Source organism: Saccopteryx bilineata, chromosome 8, assembly GCF_036850765.1.
Source record: "Saccopteryx bilineata isolate mSacBil1 chromosome 8, mSacBil1_pri_phased_curated, whole genome shotgun sequence".
Lineage (NCBI taxonomy): Eukaryota > Metazoa > Chordata > Mammalia > Chiroptera > Emballonuridae > Saccopteryx > Saccopteryx bilineata.
In genome coordinates, this window is record NC_089497.1 from 68300388 (window position 1) to 68314306 (window position 13919).

At 39.7% G+C, this 13919-nt stretch overlaps 1 protein-coding gene across 7 annotated transcripts in view; it reads left to right on the forward strand.

The window, feature by feature from the left end:
* Positions 1-13919, forward strand: part of IGF2BP2 (insulin like growth factor 2 mRNA binding protein 2) — a 193717-nt gene that overhangs the window by 150413 nt on the left and 29385 nt on the right. For all 7 annotated transcript variants that reach the window (XM_066241060.1, XM_066241063.1, XM_066241061.1 and 4 more), the window contains 3 exons: positions 657-720; positions 3743-4015; positions 6271-6405. In XM_066241060.1, coding sequence (XP_066097157.1) covers positions 657-720; positions 3743-4015; positions 6271-6405 — 472 coding nt within the window. The remainder of the gene's footprint in view (positions 1-656; positions 721-3742; positions 4016-6270; positions 6406-13919) is intronic.

Consider the following 13919-nt stretch of genomic DNA (forward strand, 5'->3'; position numbering starts at 1 on the left):
TGATTCCTTGGCCCTGGCCGGTTGGCTCACTAGTAGAGCGTTGGCTTGGCATGTAGAAGTCTTGGGTTCAATTCCTGGCCAGGGCACACAGAAGAAGTGCCCATCTGCTTCTCCACCCTTCCCCTTCTCCTTTCTCTCTGTCTCTCTTTTCCCCTCAGCCAAGGCTCCATTGCAGCAAAGTTGGCCCGGGTGCTGAGAAAAGCTCCATGGCCTCTGCCTCAGGCGCTAGAATGGTTCCTGCCACAATGGAGCAATGGGCAGAGCGTTGCCCCCTGGTGGGCACGCTAGGTGGATCCTGGTCGGGCACATGCGGGAGTCTGACTGCCTCCCTGCTTATAACTTCAAGAAAATACAAAAAAGGAAAACAAAATAAAAACAAACAACAGAAAATGTACATATACATGTACCCATGCAAAAGTGTCTATAAAATAAGGGAAAATATTAGCTTTGAGTTATGTATACAATTAATTACAAATGTGAACTTATAATTGATTACAAACTACTATAAATGCACATGAATAAAGATAGAGTTTCAAATAACGCTAAAGTTAGGGCAATGAATTATTTATGCATTTGTCTCTAAAGTACGTCTGTTTACATTACGTTAAAGGTGACAGCTTTTTTTTCTGACAATGTATTTATTGCTTCTTTCCTAGTCAACACAGACACAGAAACTGCTGTTGTCAATGTCACATATGCAACAAGAGAAGAAGCAAAAATGTAAGTGCATTTGGGCTTCCTTCGAATTTTTTTGAAGGGTTCTCTTTGAATTCAGTTGAATCCTCTGTTTAAAAACCTTTCTGAAAAGATACAGACCTTTGACATGCCACTGAAGCTCCAGGGCACTTATACCATGATGGCTGTTTGTTAATTGTACAGTCTTTTATCTTGAAAAATGTTGAGCCATGGCATCAAAGCAGATGTGCAGATGTGGGAGCTGTATCTTGACATGGTCAGGAATAGAAAGCACCATCTCTGTGACATTGTGTCGCCTAGACTCTGCTAACCACCAGGAGCCACTTTTACTGCAAGTGTTCTCCATGCACCAAGATAAAGAAGCACAAGCCTATATTTTATCCACATTAATGGAATGGATACTAAAACATCCATTTTTCCTGTGTAATATTAAAAGGGTGATCTACCTCAGTGACATCAGCAGGGAGAAGTGTCTGGTAGTGGTTAATCAGGAGGCACCTGACCTGACCTGTGGTGGCGCAGTGGATAAAGTGTCAACCTGGAATGCTGAGGTCACCAGTTCAAAACCCTGGCTTGCTGGGTCAAGGCACATATGGGACTTAATGCTTCCTGCTCCTCCACCCTTCTCTCTTTCTCTCTTCTCTCCAAAATTAATTAATTCATTAATTATTTTTAAAAGTTGTGGAGCACCTGGCTTGGTGGTGGTTCATTTTGAGGTTGGCTATTAAAGGACATGGGATTGAGGTTTCTAATAAACAACAAAAACAAGTTCCTTTTCATAGAAGGTTCTTGAAGTGCCCATTAGCTCATCATAACTAGAATATGGTCACATGTGGTCATGCTTTATGGATGTGACGGAACCTTGGTTCTACATCCCAGGATTATAATTTATTTCATTTTCAAGGTTTTAACACTCATGAAGACATATTTAACCCATTTTCATACAGATACTTTTCAAAAAGTTAATTTTGCCTTAGAAAAGGCAATAATTCATTTTCTGTTGACTTTTGCACACATGTATAAGCAAGATCTAACTCACTTTACATTCTTGTCCAGCTGCCACATAGGTAGGACTTCTGCACATATTACTTTGTTGTTTTTATTGAACTCAAAAGGTGCTGCTTTGCAATAATTTCACAAACCCTGAACATTAACACAGTACAATAGGGATATTGTTTTTCCATGCTGCCAGAAACATGTAAAAAATTGTTCCACTTAATGTATATTTTTTAAAATGCAATAGTGGGATATTATTTATTTCCTATTAAATTAATAAATGTTTTTAGATAATATTCTGTGCTTTTGAGGACTTAAAGAAACAAATGGTGTCTGTCTTAACTACTATAGGATAGTAAATGTTGAAACATTTCCAGAAGGACACTGGGTAATACTTAATGCTAGAATTCTGCTTACTCTCTGATCCAGCAGCTCTACTAGGCATTTATCCTGTGTGCAGTGTTGTAATTGCAAAGAGACCTATGACAACACTGTATATAATAGTAAACAATTGGCCTGACCAGGTGGTGGCACAGTGGATAGAGCATTGACCTGGAATGCTGAGGACCCAAGTTCAAAACACCAAGGTTGCTGACTTGAGCGTGGGGTCGCTGGCTTGAGTGTGGGATCTTAGATATGACCCCATGATCACAGGCTTGAAGCCCAAAATTACTGGCTTGAGCCCAAGGTCACTGACTTGAACAAAGGGTCACTGAAGGGTCACTGGCTTGGCAGCAGCCCCCTAGTCAAGGCACATATGAGAAATAAACAATGAACAACTAAGGTGCCACAACTACAAGTTGATGCTTCTCATCTCCCTTCTGTCTCTTTTGCTAAAAAATAAAACATAGTAAAAGATGAGACTTTATATGTACAGTATATGAACACTGGAGAATCGTTTGCAAAAACTATGGTAAATCAATAGAATGTTACATTGGAGTGTATTTAATGACTTGGGAAAATGTTTAGAATATTAATGATTTTTTAAAGGTTAGAAAAAAGTATGTATATTTGTTTTTATAAATAATATATTTATATTTAAGAAAAATAAGGTAGATATAGATGTTAGAACTTTTTCTTATTTGTGGTTTTCTGAATTTTCAATAATAAATACTATAATGGTTTAAAAAAGAGTCATGCCTCTGACCTGTGGTGGCGCAGTGGGATAAAGCGTCGACCTGGAACGCTGAGGTTGCCAGTTCGAAACCTTGGGCTTGCTCGGTCAAGGCACATATGCGAGTTGATGCTTCCTGCTCCTCCCTTTTCTCTCTCTCTCTCTCTCTCTCTCCCCCCCCTAAAAATCAATCAATAAAAAAAACCCAGAAAAATACCACCCCCCCTAAAAAAGAGTCATGCCTGACCTGTGGTGGCGCAGTGGATAAAGCATCAACCTGGAATGCTGAGGTCACCGGTTCAAAACCCTGGGCTTGCCCCGTCAAGGCACATATGGGAGTTGATGCTTCCTGCTCCTCCCCCCCTTATCTAGAATGAATAAATAAATAAAAATAATTAAAAAGAAAGAAGAGTAGGGAGAAGAAAAAAAAAGTCATAATTTTATACTGACATTAAAAAAGAACCTTTGATAAGGGGGAGACAGTCTTGGGTGGTTAAATAAAACGGAATGTGCCTGACCTGTGGTGGCGCAGTGGATAAAGCATCGACCTGGAATGCTGAAGTCACCAGTTCAAAACCCTGGGCTCGCCCGGTCAAGGCACATATGATAAGCAACTACTAGGAGTTGATGCTCCCCCGCTCCCCATTTCTCTCTCTCCTCTCTTAAAATCAATAAATAAAATCTTTTAAAAAGTCAAATGCATAATTGTATATCACGTCTGACCAGGCCCGTAGACTGTGATTACTGTGTAATTGTTAGCCACAAGCTCCAAGGGAGCAAAGATGGCATCTGTCATGCTCACCACTGTATACTCTGTGAGGATTAATGGCACTCACATAGGCAACCAGTAAATGAGAGTGAATGAACCAGTCCACTGACCTGGAGGGTCTTCTCTGATGTTGCTAACAAAGCTCGCCGGTTCCTGCTGCATTTCAGAGCCATCGAGAAGCTTAGCGGGCATCAGTTTGAGAACTACTCCTTCAAGATTTCCTACATCCCGGATGAAGAGGTGAGCTCCCCTTCGCCCCCTCAGCGAGCCCAGCGTGGGGACCACTCTTCCAGGGAGCAAGGCCACGCCCCTGGGGGCTCTTCTCAGGCCAGACAGATTGATTTCCCGCTTCGGATCCTGGTCCCCACCCAGTTTGTTGGTGCCATCATCGGAAAGGAGGGCTTGACCATAAAGAACATCACTAAGCAGACCCAGTCCCGGTACGTGCCTCCGGGGCTTCCTTTGCTTCCTTCTGAGGGGTCCCCTGAGTGCTGGTGGGTCCCAGCCATCCTCCAGTTGCTATTGCTTGCATCAGCAGTGGGGGGCTGTGCTATATGGGATGGTGGCTTCTTTAAACAGAACTATTAACAGACTAACAGAAGGTTAGCAGCTTTCATGAACTTTTCATGTCAGTTGCCTAAAGGTTATACTCTGAAGCACTTAAAAGTTCATCAAGAAGGTACTAATGACCTCACAGCCAAGAATTGTTCTTATAAGCTAACTAATGCTTGTGAATGCATCTATTTTCTAAAACAGTGGGGGAATGGAGCTGAACTTTGTGGGATCCTAGAACCCTCTTATCTTAGCTCCCCTCAGTCAGAGCACTGGATGGTGGTCATTCTTTGAAACCACCTAGATAGGCTCACAAAAAGCTACATAAAGGACGTGAGTGAGTCACAGCTATATTGAGTAAGAAATAAAGTATATTAGCCTTATATTTAGTTTTCTGTCTGTTTAAGGAGACTGACCTGGTAGTAGAAATTGTAGTAAATAGAAGGACTCATGGGGCTGTTGATTTTTATATGTTCCTATGTCCATAACATGATGTAACAAAGAAAGCACAGGATTTTAAAACAAAGAGCCATGATCAAGTCTTACCACTTAATGGCTTTATGATCTGGAAAAATATTTCACCTCTCTGAGCATCAATCGCTTCTTCTATAAGCAAAGGTTACTGTAAAAATTAGGACAGTCAGGCAGATTGAATGTAATAATTACTTTGAAAGCACTTGAATTACAAAACACCAAGTTACTGACAAGTATTAGTTACTTACATGCCTTGTGCATTTTATTTAGGCCACGTACTCCGTATCTTGTAATTTGAAAGAGAAAACACTATTTTCCTTGTATCTAAGCTACTTTCAAATAATGGAAATTGTAGTCCAAGAGCTCATAATCATAGGAGTGAAATAAAGAGATAATAGAGAGGGGGAAGTACTATCTGATGATCCTTATATTTGAAAATCAGCCCTTTTTTCCCCCTCCACGTTTGCTTAACTATGAAAGTGATTTTCCTTTATGTCTTTTTCTTCCAAAAATTAAAATGGCTTTAAAATGGCAGTAAGTTTAAAACCAAGTGAGGTTGGCTTGACCAGGCTGTGGCACAGTGGATAGAGCGTCAGACTAGGAGGCAGAGGACCCAGGTTCAAAATTCTGAGGTTGCTAGCTTGAGCGTGAGCTCACCAGCTTGAGCGTGTTGTCACTGGCTTGGGCCCAAAGGTCACTGGCTTGAAGCCCAAGGTTGCTGGCTTGAGCAAGGGGTCACTTGCTCTGCGGTAGCCCCTCTTCCATTTAAGACACATGAGAAAGTAATCAATGAACAGCTAAGGAGCCACAACAAAGAATTGATGCTTCTCATCTCTCTCCCTTCCTGTCTGTCTGACCCCATCTGTCCCTCTTTCTGTCTCTCTCTGTTTCTGTCACAAATACACACACACACACACACACACACACACACACACACACACACAGAAGTGAGGTCAGTTCTTAAAGTGTGCCCAATTCAAGAGACAGGCCAAAGACTTGGATCTGGGATTCCTAGCAGCCAGAGTAAAAGGGGATGCAATCATGTAATTTTGAAAGTTACAAAAATAACTAAGGCCACAATTACACCAAGAAATCTGACAAACTCATCAAGATTTTAAGCCATTAGTTTTAAGAGCCTGGAAGAAGGCAGGCTTCCCAGTAGCAAAGAAACCCAAACATTGAGAGAGGACGCACCTCTGTTTTCTATCCACACTCAAATATATAAAGCTTGCTGGATTGTGGTGTCTGGATTTGGATTAACATCTAGCTTTTAAAAGCTGTAATCAGTTCAGAGAGGGGCACTATGCCAATGTGCGTGCGGTATTACCCGGCTCACTTGACTCTTTATTCTACAGTCTTTTGAAAGACCACACAAAGTACTTCATTGACCAAGCTAGCTTCATTACCAAGTTGGCTTGGTGCTTCGTCCCATAGCACATCTGTCAGAAGTATTCCCATCTAAGGGGAACTGCAAAGGATTCAAGTTTGGCACAGAATGCCCTGCACTGCTTGCTGCCTTCTTGGAGAATGGCATTGGTTGCAGACGTGCTGATAACACTTCCTTGTCTGTGTCCTTCCTGTACGGTGGCTGGTGCAGTGCTGTCTTGGGACTAACTAGGATCCTGTTCCAGATAACTTTGTGCTATGGCTCCCAATTCTCTTCCTACAGGGTAGACATCCACAGGAAGGAAAACTCTGGGGCCGCAGAGAAGCCCGTCACCATCCATGCCACCCCAGAGGGGACATCTGAAGCGTGCCGTATGATTCTCGAAATTATGCAGAAGGAGGCTGATGAGACCAAACTGTAAGTTTGTGTGCAATGTCCAGGTCACTCAACAGAGAATAGGAGGAGGTTCTCCTTCAATGAAACCCAAGAAAAATTTTAAAAGCTGTAACTATTACTAAGTGAAGGGGACAGGGAAGGATTATGTTTAAGAAATTTGTTTCCGAAGAGAATACAGTGGGAAACAGATCCTGTACATTTATAGTATGGCTGTTTCTCCTGGTGATCCTAAGGCTTGCGTCACTCACTGGTAGTAATTATTGGGAGGAATATTTAGACCTGTGCTGTCCAGTGTCATGCAGTGATGTTCTATGAAGTGTTCTATGTCTGCACTGTTCAATACAATAGCAACTTATCACATGTAGCTATTGAGTGCTTGAAATGTGACTAGTGCAATAGGGGAACTGAACATTTTATTTTAATTTTATTCAAATTTGAACAGTCACATGTATGGCTAGCAGCTATCACATTAAACAGTGCAGGTATAGAATGTACCCTGTCATCAAAACCATCATTTACTGTTCTACGAAAGGTTCCTGTCACCTACTCGTAAACCACTTGCACTCTTTAAAAATTGGATCACATTTCCTTTAGTAGTAGAAACTTGTATCCAATGTCTGCTTGATTCTTCTTCCTCTTTTCTTTTTTTGCCTCCTCCACTTCCTTTTCTTTTACAAAATACTTCTTGGGATTCCTTAGTGTTGTACCAATTTGAAGGGCAAATACAATTCTTATTAAAGCAATTGTCTTCATATAATAAATGAAGTAATGGTAATGGAATAGATAATAAAAACGTTTCTATGTCAGTTTGGCAAAATCCACTTACGGGCTTTGGTGGCAGTTTTACAGAGAAGCACTAAGAGATTAATTGAATATAAAATTCATTTAGCAAATAATGTCAAATAAGAGTGCTCCCAAACCAAACAAATGAAAGTAATCCTTAAAAGAAAAACATTACAGCCCTGGCCGGTTGGCTCAGCGGTAGAGCGTCAGCCTGGCGTGCGGGGGCCCCGGGTTCAATTCCCGGCCAGGGCACATAGGAGAAGCGCCCATCTGCTTCTCCACCCCCCCCCCTCCTTCCTCTCTGTCGCTCTCTTCCCCTCCCGCAGCGGAGGCTCCATTGGAGCAAAGATGGCCCGGGCGCTGGGGATGGCTCCTTGGCCTCTGCCCCAGGCGCTGGAGTGGCTCTGGTTGCAGCAGAGCAACGCCCCTCCGTGGCTCACATCGCCCCCTGGTGGGCAGAGCTTCGCCCCTGGTGGGCGTGCCGGGTGGATCCCGGTCAGGCGCATGCGGAAGTCTGTCTGACTGTCTCTCCCCGTTTCCAGCTTCAGAAAAATACAAACACACACACACACACACACACACAGAAAAAAAGAAAAACATTACAAATCTAAGCTCAGATTTTCTAAATGGCTTAATTTGAAGCCCCTCCCTCATCGAAGTTATTGAAAACTTTGTAAATAGCACCCTCTTTGATCCTTCAACTTAGGTACAAACAATTTTCAATATTCTAAGTAATCAAAAAGGCTGATTTATAAATTGGATTTCAAAACTTTTGGGTGCCACATTGTATTAAGCACCGTGCTGGGGGTTGAAGCTGTGATCATGAACAAGACCCAGTTCCTGCATTCATGGGTCTTATAATCCAGTGGGAGAAACACTCACTAAACAAATCATTACACCTGTATGTAGGGAAGCACAGCTAGGACAAGTGCTGACAGCGGACAATGACTGCTTGTTACTAGAGGCCCTAATCAAAGTTTCAGGGAACACAGGAGGGGATTTGGGGATTTCAGAGAAGGCCTGCCTGTGTAAGTGGCATTTAAACTGAGCCTTGTGGGGTGATACATGGGAGGTGGAGGGTGTAGGGGAAGAAGGATCCTAAACGTTATTCATTTACCAAATACGTACTTTTTGAGCATCTACTGTGTGCCAGGCACTGTTCTATATGCCAATGAACAAAGCTGACAAAAAAAAACAAAAAAAAACAAAAAAACCCTCTGCCCTCCCAAAGTTACATTCCAGTGAAGTTTCTTCAAGCATTCATTTATTTGGGGCAGTAATAAAGCATCTATTAGATGCTTTTGATTTCAAACACAGAACACGTAAGTGGCTTACGGCAATAAGAAACGATGATTATACCACATAACAAGAAGCCCTGTGGTAGAGGAACTGCACGGTCAGTTGAATCACGGACTCAAAGACCCATGACTTTTCTTTCTACTTTACCATCTTCAGAGTGTCTGATACTTTCCTGGTGATGACAGGATGGCTGTTGTGATGCCAGACCTGTGTCCCCACAGAATAATACTCAGAAATTGAAAGGCATCTCTTCCTTGTTTCTTTTTTTTTTTTCTTGTGGTAAAAAACATAAAATTTACCATCTTAACCATTTTTAATCGTAAAGTTCAGTAGTGTTATACATATTCACATTGTTGTGAAACAGGTCTCCAGAACATTCTTATCTTGCAAATCTGAAGCTTTATACCCATTAAACAACTCCACTTTTCCCCCTCCCTCTAACCTCTGGTAACTACCACTTGACTTTTTGTTTCTATGAATTTGACTACTTTAGAGAACTCAGCTAAGTGGAATCATATAGTATTTGTCTTTGTGACTTACTTATTTCACTTAAGATAATATCCTTAAGAGTCATCTGTCTGGTGGCATTTCCTTCCTTTTTACAGCTGACAGGATTTCCTTCCTTTTTACAGCTGAGTAATATTTCATTGTATGTATATACCACACTTTGTTTATTCATTCATCCATTGATGAATTTGGGCTGTTTTCACTTCTTGGCTATTGTGAATAGTGCTGTTATTACATGGGTGTGCAAGTATCTCCCTGAGACCCTGCTTCTAATTCTTTTGGCTATATACCCAGAAGTGAGATTGCTGGGTCATTTGGCAATTGTTGTAATTTTTGTGAAGCCTCCATACAGTTTTCCCTAGCACTTACACCATAATCCTACCAGTGGTGCACAAGGGTTCCAGGTCCTCCACATTCTCACCAACATGTTATTTTCTGTTATTTTGATGGTAGCCAAACTAATGGGTGTGATGTTGTATTTTGTATTCGCAGTATCTCATTGTGCTTTTTATTCGCATTTCTTTGATGATTAGTGATGTTAAGCATCTTTTTTAATGCTTTTTGGCATTTGTATATCATTTTTGGAAAAATGTCTATCAAGTCCTTTACACATTTAAAAATTTTTTTAAAAATTGATTTGAGCCTGACCTGTGGTGGCGCAGTGGATAAAGCATTGACCTGGAATGCTGAAGTTGTCGGTTCAAAACCCTGGGCTTGCTCGGTCAAGGCACATATGGGAGTTGAAGCTTCCTGCTCCTCCCCCCTTCTCTCTCTCTCTCTCTCTCTCCTCTAAAATGAATAAATAAATAAAAATAATTTAAAAAAAAATTGATTTGAGACAGACAAATGGAGAGAGAGAAACATTGATTTGTTGTTCCACTTCTTTATACATTCATTGATTCTTGTATGTACTCTGACCAGGGACCAAACCCACAACCTTGGTGTTTTGGGACAACACTCTAACCAACTGAGCTACCTGGCCAGGGCTCCTCTGCACATTTTTTAAACAGGTTATTTGATTTTTTTATTGTTGAGTTGTAGGAGTTCTTTATATAATATATTCTGAATATTAATCCCTTATCAGAGATATAATTTATAAATAATTTCTTCCGTTCTATCGACTATCTTTTCGCTGTTGATTGTGTTCTTTGATGCAGAAAATTTTTAAGTTTGATATAGTTCTATTTATTTATTTTTGCTTTAATTTCCTGTGCTTTGGTGTCATAGCTAAGAAACCATTGCAAAGTCCAATGTCATAAAACTTCCCCCTGTGTTTTCTCTAGTAATATTGTAGTTTTAAATTTTACACTTAGGTCTTTAATAAATTTGAGTTAATTTTTGTATAAGGAGTAAGATAAGGGTCCAGCCTCATTCTTTTGCTTATGCATATCCAGTTTTCCCAACACTATTTGTTGAAGAGACTGTCTTTCCCCATTGTATAATGTTGGCATCCTAGTCAACGATCATATGACCATATATGTGAGGGTTTATTTCTATTCTATTTCATGGATTTATTTGTCTGTCTTGATGCTGATGCCACATTGTTTTGATTACTATAGCTTTGTGATATGTTTTTTTGTTGTATTTTTCTGAAGTGAGAAGCAGGGAGGCAGAGACAGACTCTCACATGTACCCGACCAGGATTCACCCAGCATGCCCATTAGGGGGTGATGCTCTGCCCATCTGAAGCATTGTCTGTTTCAACTGGAGCCATTCTGACGTCTGAGGTGGTGGATGGAGCCATCCTCAGCACCCGGGCCAACTTCGCTCCAATGGAGCCTTGGCTACAGGAAGGGAAGAGAGAGATAGAGAGAAAGGAGAGGGGTAAGGGTAGAGAAGCATATGGGCGCTTCTCCTGTGTGCCCTGGGCAGGAATAGAACCCAGGACTTCCCACACACCGGACCGACACTCTACTGCTAAGCCAACTGGCCAGGGCCTGTGATATATTTTTAAATCAGGATATATGAGTCCTCCAACCTGTTCTTTTTTCAAAATTGTTTTTCACTATTTAAAGTCCCTTGAGATTACATACAAATTTTAGAATGAATTTTTCTATTCAAAAATTGCCATAGGGATTGCATAGCATCTGTGGATTGCTTTAGGTATTATGAACATCTAAACCAGGGGTCCCCAAACTACGGCCCGCGGGCCACATGCGGCCCCCTGGGGCCATTTATCCGGCCCCCTCCGCACTTCTGGAAGGGGCACCTGTTTCATTGATAGTCAGTGAGAGGAGCATAGTTCCCATTGAAATACTGGTCAGTTGGTTGATTTAAATTTACTTGTTCTTTATTTTAAATATTGTATTTGTTCCCGTTTTTTTTTTTTACTTAAAAATAAGATATGTGCAGTGTGCATAGGGATTTTTTCATAGTTTTTTTTATACTCTGGCCCTCCAACGGTGTGAGGGACAGAGAACTGGCCCCCTGTGTAAAAAGTTTGAGGACCCCTGATCTAAACAATATTGTCTTCTCATCCATGAATGTAGAATATCTCTCCATTGATTTCTCTTGTCTTTCATTTATTTCAGCAATGTTTTGTAGTTTTAGTTTTTATAAGTCTTTTACTTCCTTGGTTATGTTTATTCCCAAATATTTTATTCTTTATGATGTTATTGTAAATGAAATTATATGTTTAATTTCCTTTTCAGAGTGTTTCTATTTAGTGGATAAAAACACAACTAATGTGTGTGTGTTGGTTGTGTATCCCATGACATTGCTGAATTAGTTTATTCTGACAGTTTTTTTGTGGAAATTTTTAGGGTTTTAACACATAAGATCGTGTCACCTGTTAACAGAGATAATTTCACTTCCTTCCAACTTGGACACCTTTTATTTCTTTTCCTCAACTAGTTGCTTCAGCTAGGACTTCCAGTACCATGTCGAATAGAAGTGGTGAGAGCAGGCGTCCTTGTCTTGTTCCTGATCTTAGAGGAAAAGCCTTCAGTCTTCCATCGTTGAATATGGTGCTCAATGTGGGCTTTTCACAAATTGCATTTATTATGTTGAGGTAGTTTTCTTCTATTCCTAGGTTGTTGAGTGTTGTTATCATGAAAAGGTTTTAAATTTTATCAAATGCTTTTTTTCTATCAGTTGAGGTGATAACGTGGGTTTTTTCTCATTTTGTTAATGTGGTGTATTACATTAATTGTATATGTTGAACTATCCTTACATCCCAGGACTTTGACCCACTTGGCCATAGTGCATAATCCTTCTTACATGCTTTCAAATTCAACTTGCTGGTAAATTTTTAAAGGATCTTTGCATCAACATTCTCATCAGGGATATTGTTTAGTAGTTTTTGTTTATTTGGTTGGTTTTGTGTTTTTGAGGTATCTTGTTTGGCTTTAGTATTAGAGTAAAGCTGGCTACATAGAATGAGCTTGGAAGTGTTTACTCCTCTTCAGTCTTTTGGAGGAGATGGAGAAGGATTGATATTAATTCTCCTTTAAATGTTTGGTAAACTTCTTTAGGGAAGCCATCTGGTCCTGAGCATGTCTGTGTTGGGAGCTTTTTGATTATTCATTCAATTTCTTGTTATTGGACTGTTCAGATTTCCTGTTCATGTTTTGATCTTGATAGTTGTAGTGTTTCTAGGAATTTATTCATTTCTTCTATGTTATCCAATTTGTTGATGTATAACTGTTTATAGTATTCTCTTATAATAATTTTTATTTCTGTGGCACCAGTTGTAATGTCCTCTTATTTCTGATTTTATATGTGTGTTCTCTTTTTATTCTTAGTACATCTAGCTAACAGTTGTCAATTTTGTTGATCTTTTCAGAAAAACCAGCTCTTAGTTTTATTGATTTTTTTTTCTTTTGTTTTTCTCTTCTCCATTTTGTTCATCTATGCTCTGATCATTATTGTTTCTTTCTGTATGCTAGTTTGGGTTTGGTTTATTCTTTTTCTAATTTGTTAAGGTATCAAATTGTTGATTTGAATTTTTTTTATTCTGGTTTTTAATCCATTCAGTCAATCTGTGTCTTGATTGGGGGATTTAATCCCTTTGCATTTAAAGTAAATACTAATAGAGGACTGAAAATTGCTGTTCTTGTTCATTTGTTTTCTGTGTCTTGTAGCTTTATTGTCTTCCCTTTAAAACAATGTTTTAATTGAATTCATTGGGGTGACATTGGTTTATAACGTTATACAGGTTTCTGGTGCACAGCTCTACAGTATGTCATCTATGTAGAGCTTGTGTGTTCAACACCCAAATCAAGTCTCCCTCCATCACTGTCTGTCCCCCTGCCCTTTTCTACATCTTGCTGCCCCCTTTCCCTCTTGCAATCCCCACATTGTTCTCTGTGTCTATAAGTTCTTTTTTCTTTGCTTACTTCCTCCTGTCTTTTGTGCCTTTGTTTTTGAGTGTTTTTTGTGAAATGCTTTGATTTTATTTTATTTCTTTTTGTGTATATTCTATAGGTGAGTTGTATGTGTGTGTGGTTATCATTGCAGTTACATAAAACATCTTAAAATTATAGCATTCTATTTTAAACTGATAACAACTTCAGTTGCATTCAGAACTCTACCCCTTTACAACTGCACTCTATTTTTTTATTGAATTCATTGGGGTGACACTGTTTAATAAAATCATATAGGTTTCAGTTGTACTATTCTATAATACATCATCTGTATGTAGAATTGTGTGTTCACTACTCCAAGTCAAGTCTCCTTCCATCACCATTCATCCCCCCATACCCTCTTCTACCTCTACTTTATTATCGATGTCACAAATTGTTTATTATATATTATATACCATTAACATAGATTTACTTTTTTTTGTTTTTGTCATTTAAATTTTATGCATCAAGGTTATTATATTTGCATGTTTTTATTATAGAATCTTATATTTTTATACAGCTTCATGTTGCTGTCTGCTGTCCTTTCATTTGAACTTAAAGGATTCTCTTTAGCATTTCTTATAGAGCAGTTTTAATAGTAAT